Here is an 18,929-nt window from a genome sequence, read left to right on the forward strand (position 1 = left end):
CAACATTTTCCCATTTTAACAAACATCAACTTCATTCTTCCAACTCTTCCTCTCTTTACTTCAACAATGAGCAAATCCAGTTGGCTCCATCTTTCAAATACATTCAGAATCTGACTTTACTCTCTCTCACTACCTCCAAACGTGGGTCACTCCTCTCCTCATAACCTTCAGCATCTCTCCTTCTCACTGACAGAAGAAGCTCGAACCAGTAATGTAACTTGCCTAGAGGGCCCTCCATATTGGGCCCGCACTGCCCCTCTGACCCCCAGTGCTGCTATTCTCCCCCTTGCTGACTTCTCTCCTGAGCACCCCACTTCCTGCAGCAGTCTTTGCACATCCTGGTCCCTTTGACTGGAACATTTTTCCCCCAGATATCGACATGGCTCATTTCCTACCTGACTTCCTACAGGTCTCTGCTCAAACATCTTTTTTATCAGAAAAGGCCCTCCTTAACTGCCTCACGTAAAACAGGAAGCTTTATTCTTAAACCCTCTGACATGCTACATATTTGTTTGTTGTTTTCCTCCGCCCACTAGAATATAATCTCCACAAAGCCAAGGATATTATCTGTTCTGTTCACTGCTACGCCCTCAGTACCTAACACAGGGTTGGCATAGATACTCAGTAAACATGTGCTAAACAAATGAACGCGCTTTTAAACCAAAGAGGTACATACGAAGAATTCACCTACCTTTTTCATCACTGAGTCCTAGCTGCCCTGCATTATTCATCCCCCAGCCAAAAACAGCTCCTGAGAGAGACAGGGCAAAGCTGTGAGCCCCTCCTGCAGTCACCTGGGCCAGTGGGATCCCCTCCAGGGACCTCACCCTCTGCGGGCTGGCTTGGGAGGGGAACTCCTTCCCCAGGCCCAGCTGACCATGGCTGTTCTTTCCCCATGTGAAGAACTGCCCATCTGAAATAAGAATAGGATAACTGGTATTACCAGAACTGGCACAAATCCCATCCACATAAATAATCTAGTTAGAACAATACAGCTGCCCAGTAGGGTCATTTGTTAGTTGCCCCACGCCCCCTGAGCCCCACCTCAGAGCAAGGAAACAGAGACACTTCATGCTGTACGATGGCCAAAATCAAAACTCCTACTTGTCAGGACAACAGAGACATAAGCTGTGTCTTACTGCCCTTTCAAAGGCTATTAATGTTTATGCAAAGAAAATATTAAACGTTTAAGTCAATTTAGTTTTGAACAGGCCAATACTAGGCTCGGATTCACTAAGCTGAACTTGTTCTGACCACACCAAAACCATGAAGATCAGGAGTTCAGGAGGTTCAGCTGTGAAGACCTGGAGCACACTGCAGAGCATCTGACACAGTATATAAGTGCAGACTTCCCCCGAATTTGTTCTAACATAAAGTACTGTACTATTTGCTGGCTTAGGTTTCTATAGCTCCTTTTCTATTTTGGGGGGAGCTTAAAGGTTAAATACAGCTTGATAGTGGGATGTAGCTAAAAAAACCCAATCTTCCATAGACTCAAGAACACCTGTGTAAGGTCCTGCCTCTATTCATCTTCCCTTGGGTGAGAGGTTAGAACGGAACAACAGTATAGCCACTTCCTTCATCACCCAACCTAGCTATGCCCTGGGCTGCCTGAGAACTGCCACAGGCCAACAGGAGCACACAGCCCCTAACCAGGTAAAGGTTTCCAGTTAGATAACAACACACAAAAATACAAAGAGAAATGCTGTCAAACTTAACACAACATTAGCACACATTTAATGTAACATTACCAGCTGCAAGAGCCAAGCAATGCCAGTTGCCACAGGAAACTTGTAATATTGTCTGCTGGTTCAGCTTTTGTATTAACCTAAAACAGAAAAGGTTTTCTCCTTAAAAAGAACATTTTTGTATTAACCTAAAAGAGAAAAGGTTTTCTCCTTAAAAAGAACATTTTTGTATTAACCTAAAACGGAAAAGGTTTTCTCCTTAAAAAGAATATTCATACTCAAGTACAACTATCAGAAATACTCCCAGCTAAATAAAACAGTTGTAACAAATAACATCATCTTTCCTAAAAGACATCACCCCTTCCTAAAAGTATTTTCACCACAATGATTAAGTGCCTGGCTGCTAATAGAAAGGTCAGGGGTTCGAGCCCTCTAGTGGATCTGCAGGAGAAAAGACCTAGCAATCTACTTCCATAAGGAGTTCAGCCTAGGAAACCTCATGAGGCAGTTCTACTGTAACCTATAGGGTCACTATGGGCTGAAATTGACCCAGTGCAACCTAACAACAACAACACAATCTTACATACTTCAACCCATTACTACCATCTTATGTTACTTCCCACCTTGTCATCTTCAATTCAGGGACAAATGGAGTAAGCTACAGTAGAGCCCTAAGAATATGCCAGGTGTTTAAATGGCTTTCAAAATAAGGGCAATGCTGCCCAAACCCCGATTCCTTAGGATTATAAAGAGGAGGAGCATATGATTTCTTTTTGAATCTCACTCTTTCCGTGTGAAACATACAGATAAGAAGAGAACCTGTGAGAGTTAAATAAGAAAATCCATGTAACATGCTAGGAGCTGTCCAACAGAGCCGGGCAGCCTGAGAGTATCTCCCGCTCTCTATTTTAACAGGAATTTACAAGTTGTCATGTTCATCTTCATTAAGAATATGCCACGGGAACAAAGGAGTCAGATGGACACCCCATCAAAATAGGGACATTTTGGAGGACAGACGTCCAGTGGGGGCAAGGATTATTAGAGTAACAGGTAGATAACACTTTCGTTAATGTTTTATCTTCTCAGATACAAAAAAGTTGAAAGAGTTTACATATGCATTTTAATACCAAACAGAGCCCAACTAACTTCTTAAATGAGATAGTTGCAGAATTCCATGTACTCGTGAGAAATAATAGAGAGATCCTGTATACACTTTGTCCAGATCCCCAAAGGATTAACATTTTACAAAACAATAGTATAATATCATAACCAGGATACTGACATTGATACAGCCCACCAATCCTATTCAGATTTCCCATTTTATTTGTATTCATTTGAGTGTAAGTACATTCAGTTCTATACAATTTTATCACCTGTGAAGGTTCACGTATCCACTACCACAATGAAGATACTAAAGGGTTCCAACACCACAAACATTGCTCAAGTTGTGCTTTTATAAACCACGGCCACCTCCCTTGTTTTCTCTCCTCTCCTAGCCCTAATACCTGGCAACCACTAACCTGGCCTCCATTTCTAAAATCTTATCATTTCAAAAAACGTTATAGAAATGGAATCATAGAGTAGGTAGCCTTTTGGGATAATAATTCCCGGGACATTCATCCATTGTGTGTATCAATAGCTTGTAGAGCCCCCCAATTTTTTTTTTAATTGGAAAATGCATTATTGCCTGGGAGGCCAGTGTTTCAGGAGTCACTCTACAGCAGCAGCCTTTTTTCCTGGCCCGCTTCCACTCCAGTTCCCCGCAATGCTCTGTTTGTGGGTCACCATTACCCTTTTCACAACCTTCACAATCACAGTTACAGAAAGAAAGCAGATCAAAGGACAGACAAGTAACAGGAAAATTATACCTTGAGGAGAGAACGTCTTTAGTGCAAGTATACGCACTTAGCTCACTCTATCCTCCCAATAATACAATATAAAACCCCATTTTTAAGTTAGGAAACTGAGGCTTAGAGGGGTTAAACGATTTGCCCAAGGTCACTCACCTAATGAGTAACAAAGCCAGAATTAGAATCTGAGGATATTTGACTTCAAAGCTGTGTTACTTTCCACAATACTTAGACATCAATTAGTGGATTTATTTAAATTAGTACACAAATCCAAGCCTTGGATATCATCCATAATTTATACATGACGAATAAAAATTAAATTGCTGTTATAACACAGAATACACTTCATTTTTAGAAATGAAATGTCATCAAAAACTTTGACCTGAATTTTGGGTCATCAACAAACGAAATGTTTTTGTCATCAATGTTATAAATCTTTTCCCTAAAATTATACACCATGTCGTTAAAACACAGCATCTTTTTTCTTACTGCCACTCTCCCTCTCCCCCAAAATTTAATTTTTGGAAGGAACAAATCTAAGACATTACCTGTTCTAAATCAGGAAGTGAATCAAATCACCCTTACCTCCACGTTCCCCTTTTCCTTAAAAAAGCTTTTGATTAAAGAGACAAAAATCTAAGAAGGGCAAAAAGGAAGAAGAAGAAGAATGTGCTGTCTTTTAAAGGGAGTGATAGTTGGGCCGAGGAGGAGAGGCCATTTATTAAACCAACTTGTACTGAATAATGTATGTGCTGAGCACCGTTTGCAATGGTGAAGCTAAAATGAATAATCTAGCTCTCCTGCCATCAACAGCTCACAGCTTTGTACAAAAAACAGACATTACGTAATTACAAAGAATGTGACAAGTACTATAATAGGGATATGCAGTGTAGGGTAAAATAAAGAAACAGGAATTAAATGAAGTAAATAAACCAGTGGTCTCTTTGATGATCAAGAATTCTCAACAATCTGAGAAGCCACCCTCCAAAATTCCACCTGAAAATAACTTCAATATTTTAGATGATGACATAATTGTTTTCTTTGCAGTGAACATCTGTTAAATATTTAGTTAAATCATGTAAGATTTAGAAGTCAGTAAATAAGTATTTAAGAGACTCGAAACCATTATATTAGCATTTTTGTGTTAAAGAACCTATGCATACTTGCTATTTTAGCTGTTTGTAATGCTTCAGATAATTTCCCCTATTATCAGAGTAACAGGCTGGCCTTGTGATTCTATTTTAAAGTACTTAATTGAGTAATTGATTCAGACTTGAGGTTTTAAGTGGCAGGTTAATAAACCTAACATGTGCAGGGATGCCTTTCTTAGTCAAACATTTACTGTTTCTTATGTGCCAGGCACTCTGCTAGCAACCAGGCTACCAGAACAAATAAAGTACAGTTCCCAAAAAACTCATGTTTTTGAACAGGAAACAGACAGTTGTGTAAATAATTACAATGTCTGTGTCAAGTGCTTCAATAGTATTAGGCACAGAAGTGGCACAAAGAAAATAGGAATTAAATGAAGAAAAGAGAACAAAAACAAGGAGTTTAACAGAGCAAGAGCAAGAAATAATATTCAGAACAATTGCTGACATTTGAAAACCCAGATTTTCCCCTCTGTGAATTCTTACCTGGGTACTGCCACGGAGTCCTCAGTAGTCATGAGTCCTAGCTGTCCATCGCTCCCTGCACCCCAAGAAAAAAGCTGGCCCCGGTCACTGAGGGCCAGACTGTGGGACTCGCCACATGCCACATGGACAATATGCTGATCTGCCAAAGCTCCAATTTGCTCTGCAAGAGATCAAACCAAAGGAGGAAAATGTACAGTCCAGAAAACAGGCATGGTGCTACTCTTACATAGAATTGTCTTCCCAGGCAGCTTGGTTTTTATATAGAGCCACTAATCTATAGAGATTATAAATTTTATATATTTCAGAAGCTATCAATTTCGATCCAAGCTTCACTGAGTAGCACACGTCTATACTAGCACACACATTACAGGTGCTCCCTCAACCAGTATAGCCATGTGCTTGGCCCTCTGCAATCCCGGGAGAAACCCAAAGGTTTACTATTTAGAGATGTTGAACCAGAGAGGTCCAAGTGAGAGTGGAGTAAGGCAAATTACTAAAAGCATTGAGACTAAGTGAAATTCTGCAATTCTGCCTACAAACAATGAAATACCTCTAAACACACACACACACACACACACACACACTTTACCTCAATCAGTTCCAAAACACTGTGTCAGTCTTACACACATAGAGCAGAAGATAGGAAGATTTCTCTCTGGGAAAATTGGCCTAAGAGAAAAGACCCAAAGATACACTGACATTTGTGAGTCTCCCCAGTGAAATGCCCCGTTTCCCACCAGACGACAAGTCTTTTTCACAAACAGAGAGAGCCCCATTCAGATTTTAGTGACTCAGTCTTAAATATAAAAGGCCTGCCAAGGATCACTATATATGTAAAGAAAAACTTTAACATAAAAGACAAAGAGCAAAATAAACAGAAGAAAATGAACTCTGAAGAAACAGATCATACAGGAAACAAAGATTTAAAAAAAAAAAATCTTTAGAGAAATAAGAGAAGGTATTTCAATTCATGAACTAAGAAGGTGCTATAGAAAAGGAGCATTCAACAGTCAAAAAAACAAGCAAACAAAAATATGTTGGAAATCAAAGTGCAGCAGTGTAAATTAAAAAAAAAAAAAATCCTTCAAAAGCAGAATGGGAAGTTAGAGTAGAAGAAATGTTCTGGAAAACAGAACAAAAAGACAAAGAAGAAACCAGATAACTGGGAGCTCCTAAAAATCAAACAGCTATGCTCATCCAAAGACTTCACCAAAAGAGTAAAAAGATTACCTACAGACTGGGAAAAAGTTTTCAGCTATGACATTTCCGACCAGCGTCTGATCTCTAAAATCTACATGATACTGCAAAACTCAACTACAAAAAGACAAATAACCAATTAAAAAATGGGCAAAGGATACGAACAGACACTTCACTAAAGAAGATATTCAGATAGCTAATAGATACATGAGGAAATGCCCACAATCATTAGCCATTAGAGAAATGCAAATCAAAACTACAATGAGATTCCATCTCACTCCAACAAGGCTGGCATTAATCCAAAAAACACAAAATAATAAATGTTGGAGAGGTTGTGGAGAGACTGGAACACTTAAACACTGCTGGTGGGAATGTAGAATGGTACAACCACTTTGGAAATCGATTTGGTGCTTCCTTAAAAGACTAGAAATAGAACTACCATACGATCCAGCAATCACACTCCTCGGAATATATCCTAGAGAAATAAGAGCCTTTACATGAACAGATATATGCACACCCATGTTCACTGCAGCACTGTGTACAATAGCAAAAAGATGGAAGCAACCAAGGTGCCCATCAACGGATGAATGGATAAATAAATTATGGCACAGTCCCACAATGGAATATTACACATCGATAAAGAACAATGATGAATCCCTGAAACATTTCATAACATGGAGGAATCTGGAAGGCATTATGCTACATAAAATTAGTCAGTTGCAAAAGGACAAATATTGTATAAGACCACAGTTATAGGAATACGAGAAGAGAATATTCTTATAGGAACAGAGAAGAGAATATTCTTTGATGCTTACAAGAGGGGGTAGGGAGGAAGGGAGAGGGTTTTCAATAATTAGGTAGTAGATAGGTACTTTTTAGGTGAAGGGAAAGACAACACACAATACAGTGGAGGTCAGCACAACTGGACTAAACCATAAGCAAAAAGGTTTCCTGAATAAACTAAATACTTTGAAGGCCAGCATAGCAGGGACAGGGGTTTGGGGACCATGGTTTCAGGGGACATCTAAGTCAATTGGCATAATAAAATCTATTAAGAAAACATTCTGCATCCCACTTTGGAGAGTGGCATCTGGGGTCTTAAACACTAGCAAGTGGCCATCTAAGATGCATCAATTGGTCTCAACCCACCTGCATCAAAGGAGAATGAAGAACATCAAGGACACGAGGTAATTATGAGCCCAAGAGGCAGAAACGGCCACATAAAGCAGAGACTACATTAGCCTGAGAACAGAAGAACTAGATGGTGCCTGGCTACAACCAATGACTGCCCTGACAGGGAACACAATAGAGAATCCCTGAGGGAGCAGGACAGCAGTGGGATGCAGAAACCAAATTCTTGTAAAAGACCAGACTTAATGGTATGGCTGAGACAAGAAGGACCCTGGAGGTCATGGTCCCCAGACCTTCTGTTAGCCCAAGACAGGAACCATTCCCAAAGCCAACTCTTCAGACAGGGATTGGACTGGACTACGGGAAGGAATGAGCTTCTTGCATCAAGTAGACACATGAGGCTATGTTGGCATCTCCTGTCTGAAGGGGAGATGAGGCGGCAGAGGGGGTCAAAAGCTGGCGGAATAGACACAAAAAGAAAGGGTGAAGGGGAGGATTGTGTCTCATTGGGGGAGAGCAATTAGTTAGCAAGGTGTTTATAATTTTCGTATGAGAGTCCAACTGGATTTGTAAACTTCCACTTACAGCACAATAAAAATTAAAAAAAAAAAAAATCAGAGAGAAAAGATAAGAAATTAGAGGATTATTCAAAGCGGTCTAACATCTGAAAAACAGGACTTCCAAAAACAGAGAATGGGGAAAACACAAGGCAGAAAAATCATAAAAAAAGAAAAACAAGGAATTTTTCAGAACTGAAGGACAAGAGTTTCACACTAAAAAGACCAATTAAGTTCCCAGAACAATGAATAATAAGAGACCCACTTTAGAGCACTTCATCTTGAAATTTCATAACACCAAGGCAGATTCTCAAGTTTGTAAGAAAGAAAAAAACTTTATATACTACAGAACAGAGATTAGAAAGACACTAGATTTCTCAGAAGCAACACTGGAAACTAGAAGACAATGGACCGACGCTTTCATGAAACTGAGGGAAAATGACTTCTAACTGAGACGTCTATTTCAAGCCAACTATGTATCAAATGGAAATGCTGGTGGTATAGTGGTTAAGTGCTACAGCTGCTAACCAAGAGGTTGGCAGTTTGAATCTGCCAGGCGCTCCTTGGAAACTCTATCGGGCAGTTCTACTCTGTCCTATAGGGTAGCTATGAGTCGGAATCGAATCCACGGCAGTGGGTTTTTGGGTTTTGGATGCATCAAATATGGGGAGAGGAAAAACAGGACAATTTTCAGACATGTAAGGCACTCAAGAGGAACCCCGGTGATGTAACAGTTGAATGCTAGGCTGCTAATCAAAGGTTGGTAGTTCAAACCCACCCAGCAGCTCCACAGGAGAAAAGACCTGGCAATCTGCTCCCGTAAAGATTATAGGCTCAACAGTGTAGCAGGGGCAGGGGTTTGGGGATCATGATTTCAGGGGACATCTAAGTCAATTGGCATAATGAAATCTATTAAGAAAACATTCTGCATCCCACTTTGAAGAGTGGCGTCTGGGGTCTTAAACGCTAGCAAACAGCCATCTAAGATGCATCAATTGGTCTCAACCCACCTGGATCAAAGGAGAATGAAGAACACCAAGGACACAAGGTAATTACAAGTCAAAGAGACAAAAAGGGCCACATGAACCACAGACTACATCAGCCTAAGACCAGAAGAACTAGATGGTGTCCGGCTACAACCGATGACTGCCCTGACAGGGAACACAACAGAGAACCCCTGAGGGAGCAGGAGAGCAGTGGGATGCAGACCCCAAATTCTCATGAAAAGACCAGACTTAATGGCCTGACTGAGACTGGAATGACCCCGGTGGTCATGGCCCCCAGACCTTCTGTTGTCCCAGGACAGGAACCATTCCCAAAGCCAACTCTTCAGACATGGACTGGACTGGACAATGGGTGGGAGAGGGATGCTAGTAAGGAGTGAGCTCTTAGATCAGGTGGACACTTGAGACTATGTTGGCATCTCCTGCCTGGAGAGGACATGAGAGGGTAGAGGGGATTACAAGCTGGCGAAATGGACACGAAAAGAGAGAGTGGAGGGAGAGAGAGGGCGGTCTCATTAGGGGGAGGGTAATTGGGAGTATGTAGCAAGGTGTACAGAAGCCCTGGTGGCATAGTGATTAAGTGCTATTATAGCTGCGAACCAAAGGGTTGGCAGTTCAAATTCACCAGGTGCTCCTTGGAAACTCTATGGGGAAGTTCTGCTCTGTCCTATAGGGTCACTATGAGTTGGAATCAACTTGACGGCACTGGGTTTGGGTTTTTTTTTTTTTTTTTGGTTTAGCAAGGTGTATATAAGTTTTTATGTGAGAGACTGACTTGATTTGTAAACTTTCACTTAAAGCACAATAAAAATTATAAAAAAAAATGAAGAACACCAAGTTCACACGACAACTAAGAGTCCAAGAGACAAAAGGGCCACATGAACCAGAGACCTATATCATCCTGAGACCAGAAGAACTAGTTGGTGCCCGGCCACAATCGATGACTGCCCTGACAGGGAGCACAACAGAGAACCCCCGAGGGAGCAGGAGATCAGTGGGATGCAGACCCCAAATTCTCATAAAAAGACCATACTTAGTGGTCTGACTGAGACTAGAGGAAGCCCAGGGGTCATGGTCCCCAAACCTTCTGTTGGCACAGGACAGGAACCATCCCTGAAGACAACTCAACAGACATGAAAGGGACTGGACAGTGGGTAGGAGAGAGATGCTGATGAAGAGTGAGCTAATTATATCAGGTGGACACTTGAGACTGTGTTGGCATCTCCTGTCTGGAGGGGGGATGGGAGGATAGAGAGAGTTGGAGGCTGGCAAAATTGTCACGAAAGGAGAGACTGGAAGGGCTGACTCATTAGGGGGAGAGCAAGTGGGAGTACGGAGTAAGATGTATATAAACTTATATGTGACAGTCTGACTTGATTTGTAAATGTTCACTTGAAGCTCAATAAAAGTTAATAAAGAAAAAAAAATTATAAAGAAAAAAAGATTACAGGCTCAACAAACCTACTGGGCAGTTCTACTCTGTCACATGGGGTCAGTATCAGTCAAAATCCACTTGAGTGCACCTAACAACAAGGCTCTCAAAATATTTTACCTCTCATGTCACCTTCCTCAAAAAGCTACTGGTAGATGCGTTTCTTCAAAATAAAGGAAAACTCAGGATCCAGGAAAGAGGTAAAGAACATTCCCAGGACAGCTATGCAGCCGGTCAGAGTGCACAGCTGAGGGAAGGTCTCCAAGGTGAAAAACAAAGCACTACCTGATGAGTTTTACAGTATCATGAGATTTCTGTCAGAGAGTACAGAGGTAAATTATTCATTGTTACTATGCAAAAGAAAAAAAGTATTATTAACTCCATGAGAAACAAAATGCTATATAGGAAATCATGGCACATCAAGTCATAGTAGCCAAAGAAATATAATTTACATAGCTAAAAATAATTAGCAATTAAATTCTCAAAATTGATTAAAAAAAATCAACTCTTTGAGATGGGTGAGGTATCATGTATCTAGGGATAATGATGAGGAAAGAGTAAGTAGAGAATATGAGAACTCAATTCTAATCTTCCCCAATCTCAAGTCTCCAGATAATGTCCAACATTGAAAAATCAAGAAATAGCATTATAAAAGCATATTATTCAAAACACGGAGCTAAATATCAAAACAAAGCTGTAAGAGTTGAAAGTGAGAGTTTCTGGGAGTGACACTCAACAGTGGGGGTAGGTGAGATAAGGGAAATGCTATTTGACTTAAACAGAGTTTAACAGTATAAGCATATCATCTGAAAACTATAAAACTTTTTTTTAAAATATGCTCACGTCAGAGGAAACTCCATATAAAGAGAAAGATGCTGTACTACATCTTTTTTCTCTCTACTTAGCTACTAGATTCTCACTTCTCAACCCAGCCTTGCCCCAAACACTAAGAAAAATCCTGTTTTTACTTTGGAAAAGTTTAAGGAACTCCTACAAAAGCAGCTCAGGTGACTCAAAATCCTTATCTGTGCTCTAAAGGCCAAATTCCAGGACCAAGTTTCAGGACTTGGTCAACCGTTATGTTCTTCCGGGCCTGGGTACCAGGCCTGTGACTGAGGCCTAAATCCCGATACGCGACTTTCTGATGCCAGCCATTAACCTTGCCTGCGTGAAAGCTGGCATACCCTAACATGAAACTGGAGCACTGATGGCGCGCGCAGTGGTTAAGAGCTCAACTGCTAACCAAAAGGTTGTGTTACCGGAATAAGGTCCTTGCCTCTCACTGGTCAAGAATGAGCAGGTAAGGCACATAGTTTTCCACACCAGCAAAGTTTTATTGAAGAGGCTTACAAGTGAAGGGCCTAAAGCAATGCTTACTCTCATCTCACAGAACAAAAGATGAGCCTGAGTTTTTAAAAGTTCTCGGGCAGGAAAAGATTCATGTTTATTCATAGATACAGGTGGGGATATGTTAACTAAGGTGCGCAGCAGCTTTCCAAGATGGCTCCTATCCTGGAGGCCTCTGGGATTCGTAGCAGGACTTATCATGGGGTGTTGGTGCCTGCGCAGTCTTTTGCTCCCAGGGTTCGATTCCCCCGCTGGGGCGGTAGCCCCTCACTGCCCCTGATGGAAGGTCACACAGCAGTCATGGGTAGATGTTCTGTGCATGTACCTGGGCCTGGTTTTCTCCAGTTGCTTCTGAAAGGCAACTTTAAAGAAGTTTGCGTGCTATTTTTATTTAGATACCCTGCCCCATTGTTCTGGGGAATGGCTTTGTTTCTGTGCCCTGGCCTATTTCTTGTTACTTTGTTTGCAGATTTGGGGGCCCCTCTGTTCTCTGTCTTACTAAGTCTCTAGGTTCCACACTCAACGCCCTATTACCTCCCTGATAAAAAAAAATATAGTATATTTCTCTTTTACTTGCTTCTTCTCTAACCACACCAGTCTCTTTGCTATTTCTCAAATAGGCACCCTCCGATCTCAGGGCCTTTGCTCCCTGTCTTAGTTGGCAGTTGAAATCCACCAGCCACTCCTTGGAAACCCTATGGGGAAGTTCTAGTCTGTCCTATAGGGTCGCTACGCGTCAGAATCGACTCAATGGCAACAAGTTTAACACGACATTACTAAGTTTCTCCAGTGTCCTGACAGGACACTATCTAATTTTCCATGTATTTCCTCACCCCAAAATCTGTCAATAGCATCCCTCTTAATCTTGTCTTTACCACAGCTGAGTAGTGATAAATGAGCAAAGCTAGATTCCAGTTACCTGTCATTCCCAGCCTGGTAAAGCCATCTGCAAACCAATTCCTGTTCCATCACACATCAGCCACAAAAACAGACCTCAAACCATCACCACTACCACCACAAAATATACAGCCCAAAAGGCAGAGGTACTGGTTAGATGTGTAAGGGTTTGTGGAATGGTAAACCACTGACTGCATCAAGTCCAACTTACTTTATTTTTCCTAGCCAGGAACCTGAGCTCATCTGATTCAGGCTGAGGAATCTGTCACAGTGGAAGCATAATAATCTATTTCCACAATCTCCTCCTAGGTCAGGCCAATATGCAGACGAATGCTCCATTCACACCTCTCACTGAATACTCCCCTGCCCCAGTTGGGAACATTCAGGCTGAGGTGCACATTTCCATATGCAGTCTCTTCTGATTCACTCTGTCAAGACTGAGTGCTATATTTTGCAGATCATGACAGAACCTCAACCCACACGTTAAAATAATTAAACACACTGAAGAAACATTTGGCATTTTTAGAGGATAAAAGTATATTTTCTCTCTGATCCTCTCACAGCAACACCTTAAAGTCTTTAGCAATGTTATCAACTCTGAACAAGCCGTGGTAATAGGACAGAACAGTGACAAATGTGGATGCTGCTTAGAGCAAGTCAGCAGTTCAACTGGACTTAGTTTTTAGGATTATTTCTACTTGGCTTCTGAGCTCATCATCATTTTTAAATTTTTTTAATTTATAGTAAATTTTGCACCAGACCACCAAAGGATGGTAATAGAGAAGGATGACATGAGCCTAGAGGGTAGGTAGATGATGGTGGTATCTAGCCCTTGCAACAACCCCTATGGGGCAAGGGCACTATAACTGGAACCAGCTCCAAAACCGTAAGTAGTTTGGCCAAGGTTCACAGCTAATACTGGTAGAAATAGGGCTGGAATCCAGGTCTGTCTGGCTTCAAACCCACTATACCTGCAACGTCTTTACTCACGGAGAAGGGCCAGACAGATTTCAAATTGGCAAAAGTAACCTACAGAGTCAAGAGTCTACATATAAATAATAGGATATTGACTCTTTTCCCTCAGTGTCTATTCAGATGAGAAACATATCCAATGGCTTATAGTTTATAACATGGGCAGCTGGTTGGAAAGCATATACAAAATGTGTGAAAGGTTGAACAATATTTAGTACTAAATTTTTAACTAACAAAACTAAAACAAAATTAATCGTCAGCAATTGGTATGACAAAGGGGTTAAACTTTCATCACTTAGATGTCTCCTTTTTGAGTTTCCCTGAATTGTCTAAGATTACACTTTCCTTTAACATCAGAAAAGGAAAAGGCAGAGCCATGCTGTGGGAAATACAGCGATTTGCCCTGCCTTTCTGTAGATTCCAAATCTTCACATTCACCCCCAGTTCTGATTTCTTGTTCCTACTGAACTCTCGCTTTCATTCACATATTGCTTGCTGCTGCTGTATTCTGCTCTCCAATAGCCATTTTTTCTGCAAAGTACCATCCATCCAGGTTGTAGGGTACAGCAGACTTTTACTGAAAGTTCGGCATGAGGAAGATAACTGTATCTACTCAATTCCCTGCCCTGAGAACTTCCCAGAACTTGCCTCTCCTGGTCCCCTGGCCTGCCACAACGTGACTGGGCTCTCTCTCCCTCATTTTCTTTGATTCTGTGTCTGAAAGGTCCCGTTCCTAAGCCATATCCCAATTATTTATTTGTAAAATAATTTATCCCAATTAGTTAATTACTTAGGGCTAAACATTTTTGGAGGTCTTGGCCTTTGAGGTGCTTAACGGGGGGGGGTCTCTCCTTTTTAGTCCTCCAGTCTATGCACTGCCATAGCTGTGCCTGTCTCTGGGGCCAAATGGCAGGAGAAATGGAGAGAAAAACATGGTAAACTCACTGCCAGTTCAATGGTACTTTGAATTCTCATCTTCTTTCTCAATCCACCTGCCACTATTTGCTGACGGAGTCCTTATATAGCTGCTCCATGCATTCTGTCCAGGTTTCATAGTTGCATTCAGTGGAAGAGAAAAAAGGAATATGCTTACTCAATCTTACTCCAGAGCCAGTTTAAAAAAAATAACATTTTTTTCTTCCTGCTATATATATATATATTTTAAATCAGAAAAAGTCCACAGTGTGTCTTCGTTCAATGTGTCTAAGTGAAAAAAATTCAAAGGCACAGCTCTCCCACGAATGCTGCAAGAACTAAAAATGGACTTAGCCTTCCTACACAGTAAAGGACTAGATTCCTGGAGGCAGGCAGTATCTCTGAGGAGCTGAGGCGTCATTGAAGTTATCTGAGCATACCCGGCACCAATTTATTTAATCCCACGTATGACTGCCCAACTTAAAAAAATCAATAAACCAAATCTTCTAAACTAAAGAAAGAGAGAAAAAGATCACTTACGGTAAGAGTTCAGAGTGGTGTTTCTCAGTTCAGGGACTAATGTCTCAAATGACTGCCAAAGTTTTAATTAAAAAAATTACAATGTTATAACACATATTTAAGAAAAGGAAAACATAAACTACTATATTTCACGCAAATGGATGCACGCATCATATGTTTTTTGCCAACTGCTATGCCAGAACTGTTTTACTTAACTTCATTGTTTCTACAAGTTATTACATGTGAGCACACTATGTGAAAAATACAGTAGTTGTTTCAAAATGATTGGGGGAGTTCACGGACATTTCAAAGCATCATCATCCTTTATGGGGGCAATGGAATAGAGTGGAGAAAGGATATATGAATTAGAGAAGTGACAGAACCAAGACAGGTCCATTTAGAAAATAAATCAATCTCTGCTAGATCCGCTAACAAAAACAGAACATGAATCCTCTTTCAAAATAAAAACCTACTCCCCTAATTTTCACCAAAAAACAAAAACCCTTTGCCGTTGAGTCGATTCTAACTCACAGTGACCCTATAGGACAGAGCAGAACTGCCTCATAGGGCTTCCGAGTGGTGGCTGGTAGATTCGAACTTCGGACCTTTTGGTTAGCAGCCAAGCTCTTAACCAATACACCACCAGGACTCCTAATTTTCACCACATGCCACAATTACCCAGTAGTACTATTCTCCCTCCTTAGAGATTAAGTAATTTAACTTTGGTCTTCTTAGACAGCAGCCAATACCCATAAACTGACCCAAAAGAGAATAAAAAGCCCTCTATACCAAGTCACAGAACACACACTGAGAAGCTGAGATGTATATGTGTGTGTGTGTATATATATATATATTACTTTAGATGAAGGTTTACAGGACAAACTAGGTTCTCATTAAACAGTACACATATTGTTTTATGACATTGGTTAACAATCCCACAACATGACAACACTCTCCCTTCTCGACCTTGCATACCCTATCACCAGCTTTCCTGTCCCCTCCTGCCTTCTAGTCCCTGTTCCTGGGCTGGTGTGCCCCTTTAGTCTCGTTTTGTTTTATGGGCATGTCTAATCTTTGGCTGAATGGTGAACTTCATGAGTGACTTCATTACTGAGCTAAAAGGGTGTCCGGGGACCATACTCTCAGGGTTTCTCCAGTCTCTGTCAGGCCAGTAAGTCTGATCTTTTTTTGTGAGTTAGAATTTTGTTCTACATTTTTCTCCAGCTCTGCCTGGGACCCTCTTTGGGATCCCTGTCAGAGCAGTCATTGGTGGTAGCCGGGCACCATCTAGTTGTGCTGGACTCAGTCTGGTAGAGGCTGTGGAAGTTGCGATCCATTAGTTCTTGTGTCTTTAGTTTTCTTCTATCACCCTTGCTCTCGAAGGGGTGAGACCAGTGGAGTATCTTAGAGGGCAACTCATGGGCTTTTAAGACCCAGATGCTACTCACCAAAGTGAAGCTGAGATATTTTAACCGAAATCACAATAAAATACTTGTCACTCTACTTCTTTCCAAACAGGCTGTGTAAAAAGTCTATTTTTGACTTAGCACTTAAACTATTTGTGGTAAATGTAAAAATTATCTTCCATTAAATCAAAACATCGAGATACAAGTTTATTATTAACTTTCAGAAGAAAATGAAGGAAGAGCCAGCAAGTTGAAGTTATAATACAAATCCAACTTATACCTCCCAAAATAATAAATACCTAAAGTTAGTATCCCGTTAGTATAAACTTTAAGGCAGGCATAAACTTTGATCCAATGGTTATACTTCTACGAATATATCCTAAACATATAATTTACATTGCACTGTTGCTAACAGGAAACACATTTTGAAATAAATTGGGATTATACACTCTAAAATGAAATATGCAGTCATTAAAAAAATAATAGATATCAATATGAACATGATTACCATCATTATCATGTTAAGACATTTATGAGATGCTAAACAGAAAAAAAAATTACAAAGCAATATGTGTGGTGCGTCCCTGTTTTTAAAACTACATTCATGGTAAAAAAACAATATTGGAAGGATATATATCAAAGTGATAACAACATTTTTTTGTTCAGGGTGGAGAATTAAAAGATATTTTTTATTTGCTTCTTTTTGCTTTTGGGCATACTATAAATTGTGAGCAATAAACATGTATTACTTTTGTAATACAAAAAAAAATTTTTTTAATGTTTTTAAAGAACTTCTTGCCACTTCCCTCTCCTAGTCAAATTTGTTTTCTACAGCACGAACCTTCTTCATTGAATGTAATTTAACCAGAGATCCTTCCCAAGCCTGAAAATTGCATTTCACTGATTATTTTAGCCCAGGTGCTACTTATAAGTAATGTCACCGTGGATTATTATACAAGATGTGATGTTTCTGGAAGAGTTTCCTGAAGATAGTTAATCCTACTTAATTTTTATAGAGGTGGATAAAATTTTATAATATCACGTAAAACATCCCTGCATTGGGATCCATCTACTTTATCTTTGGAATTGTAGTCATCTGTCCATTTTTCTCTTTAAAAATATGTATCTAAAAATCCCAATTAAAAGGCAGAGCTAGTAAGTTAATGTGCAACACTCAACTATATGCTCCCTAAAAGATACCCACTTTAAATCTGAAGACAGAAATACTAAAAGTAAAAGGATGGAAAAAGATCCGTAATGCTAACATTAACTAAAAGAACCACAGAAAAAAGACTTGGAAATCTGTTTCCATTAAGATTACAGGCAAGAAAAACCTATGGAGTAGTTCTACCCTGTGACACTTGGGGTTACCACCAGTCAACATTGACTCGATGACAGCTAACAACAACAGATTCAAAACAAGGGAGATTACCTCGGATAAAAAAGAACCTTTCATGATGTTCAAAGGGTCTTTTCATCAAGAAGACCTAAAAATCAAATGTGTACACAGCTAATAACAGAGTTTCAAAATACATGTAGCCATAAAAAAAAAAAAAAACTTTTTTTTTTTTAGCCATACTATCAACTAATTTGACCTGACTGACATTTATAGCACATTCAACCCATCAACAGAAGAATATCGTATTTTTACACAGTACATGCCTTCTATCTTTGCCAACTCTGCTCTTCCCCCGTGAAGTATTTTCATAAGCTGAACTATGCCAATTTTTTTTTTTTTTACATGTTGTTGTAAAAAAGAAAATTACAATAGCATGCTTACAAAAATACTTGACGGGGGATGGTGTGGTTGACAAACAAATGCAAAAGGCGTGTGTAATTCGTGTAAAAATACGGAACACATTCTTTTCAAGTACACCAGAGCATTTGCCAAGACCGACTATATTCTGGGCCATAAAACAAGTGTCAGAAAATTAAGAGGGCTGAAATCACACAAAATATGTACTCTAACCGCAGAAAAATTAAACTAGAAATAAATTACTGAAAGAGATCAGGAAAATTCATATATACATATAAATATTAAACAACACATTTCTAAATAACCTATGGGTCAAAGAAGAAACCATAAAGGCTATTATTACAAAGTATTCACTGAATAAAAATAAAATATATTAAATTAAAATTTGTGAAATATACCTAAAGTAGAACTTAAAGTAAATTTTTAGCATGAAATACTCATTACAGGAAAAGTCAAAAAGCAGTGATTTAAGTTTCCACATTAAGAAACCAAAAACATATAGCAAATTAAGCTCAAAGTAACTGAACGGAAAGAAATAATATAAGAGCACAAATCAGTAAAAGATAAAACGAAAAGAATGAAAACAATCACTGAAACCAAAAACTTGTTCTTTGAAAAAAGATC

At 39.9% G+C, this 18,929-nt stretch overlaps 1 protein-coding gene across 7 annotated transcripts in view; it reads right to left on the reverse strand.

Annotated features, from left to right (window-relative positions):
• The window catches only part of HERC3 (HECT and RLD domain containing E3 ubiquitin protein ligase 3), a 115,711-nt gene that overhangs the window by 54,093 nt on the left and 42,689 nt on the right, over window positions 1-18,929 (reverse strand). For all 7 annotated transcript variants that reach the window (XM_049885737.1, XM_049885738.1, XM_049885736.1 and 4 more), the window contains 3 exons: window positions 5,173-5,332; window positions 1,752-1,828; window positions 692-913 (listed from right to left, as the gene is read on the reverse strand). In XM_049885737.1, the coding sequence (XP_049741694.1) occupies window positions 692-913; window positions 1,752-1,828; window positions 5,173-5,332 (459 nt within the window). The remainder of the gene's footprint in view (window positions 1-691; window positions 914-1,751; window positions 1,829-5,172; window positions 5,333-18,929) is intronic.

Source organism: Elephas maximus, chromosome 5 (assembly GCF_024166365.1).
Source record: "Elephas maximus indicus isolate mEleMax1 chromosome 5, mEleMax1 primary haplotype, whole genome shotgun sequence".
Classification (NCBI taxonomy): Eukaryota; Metazoa; Chordata; class Mammalia; order Proboscidea; family Elephantidae; genus Elephas; species Elephas maximus.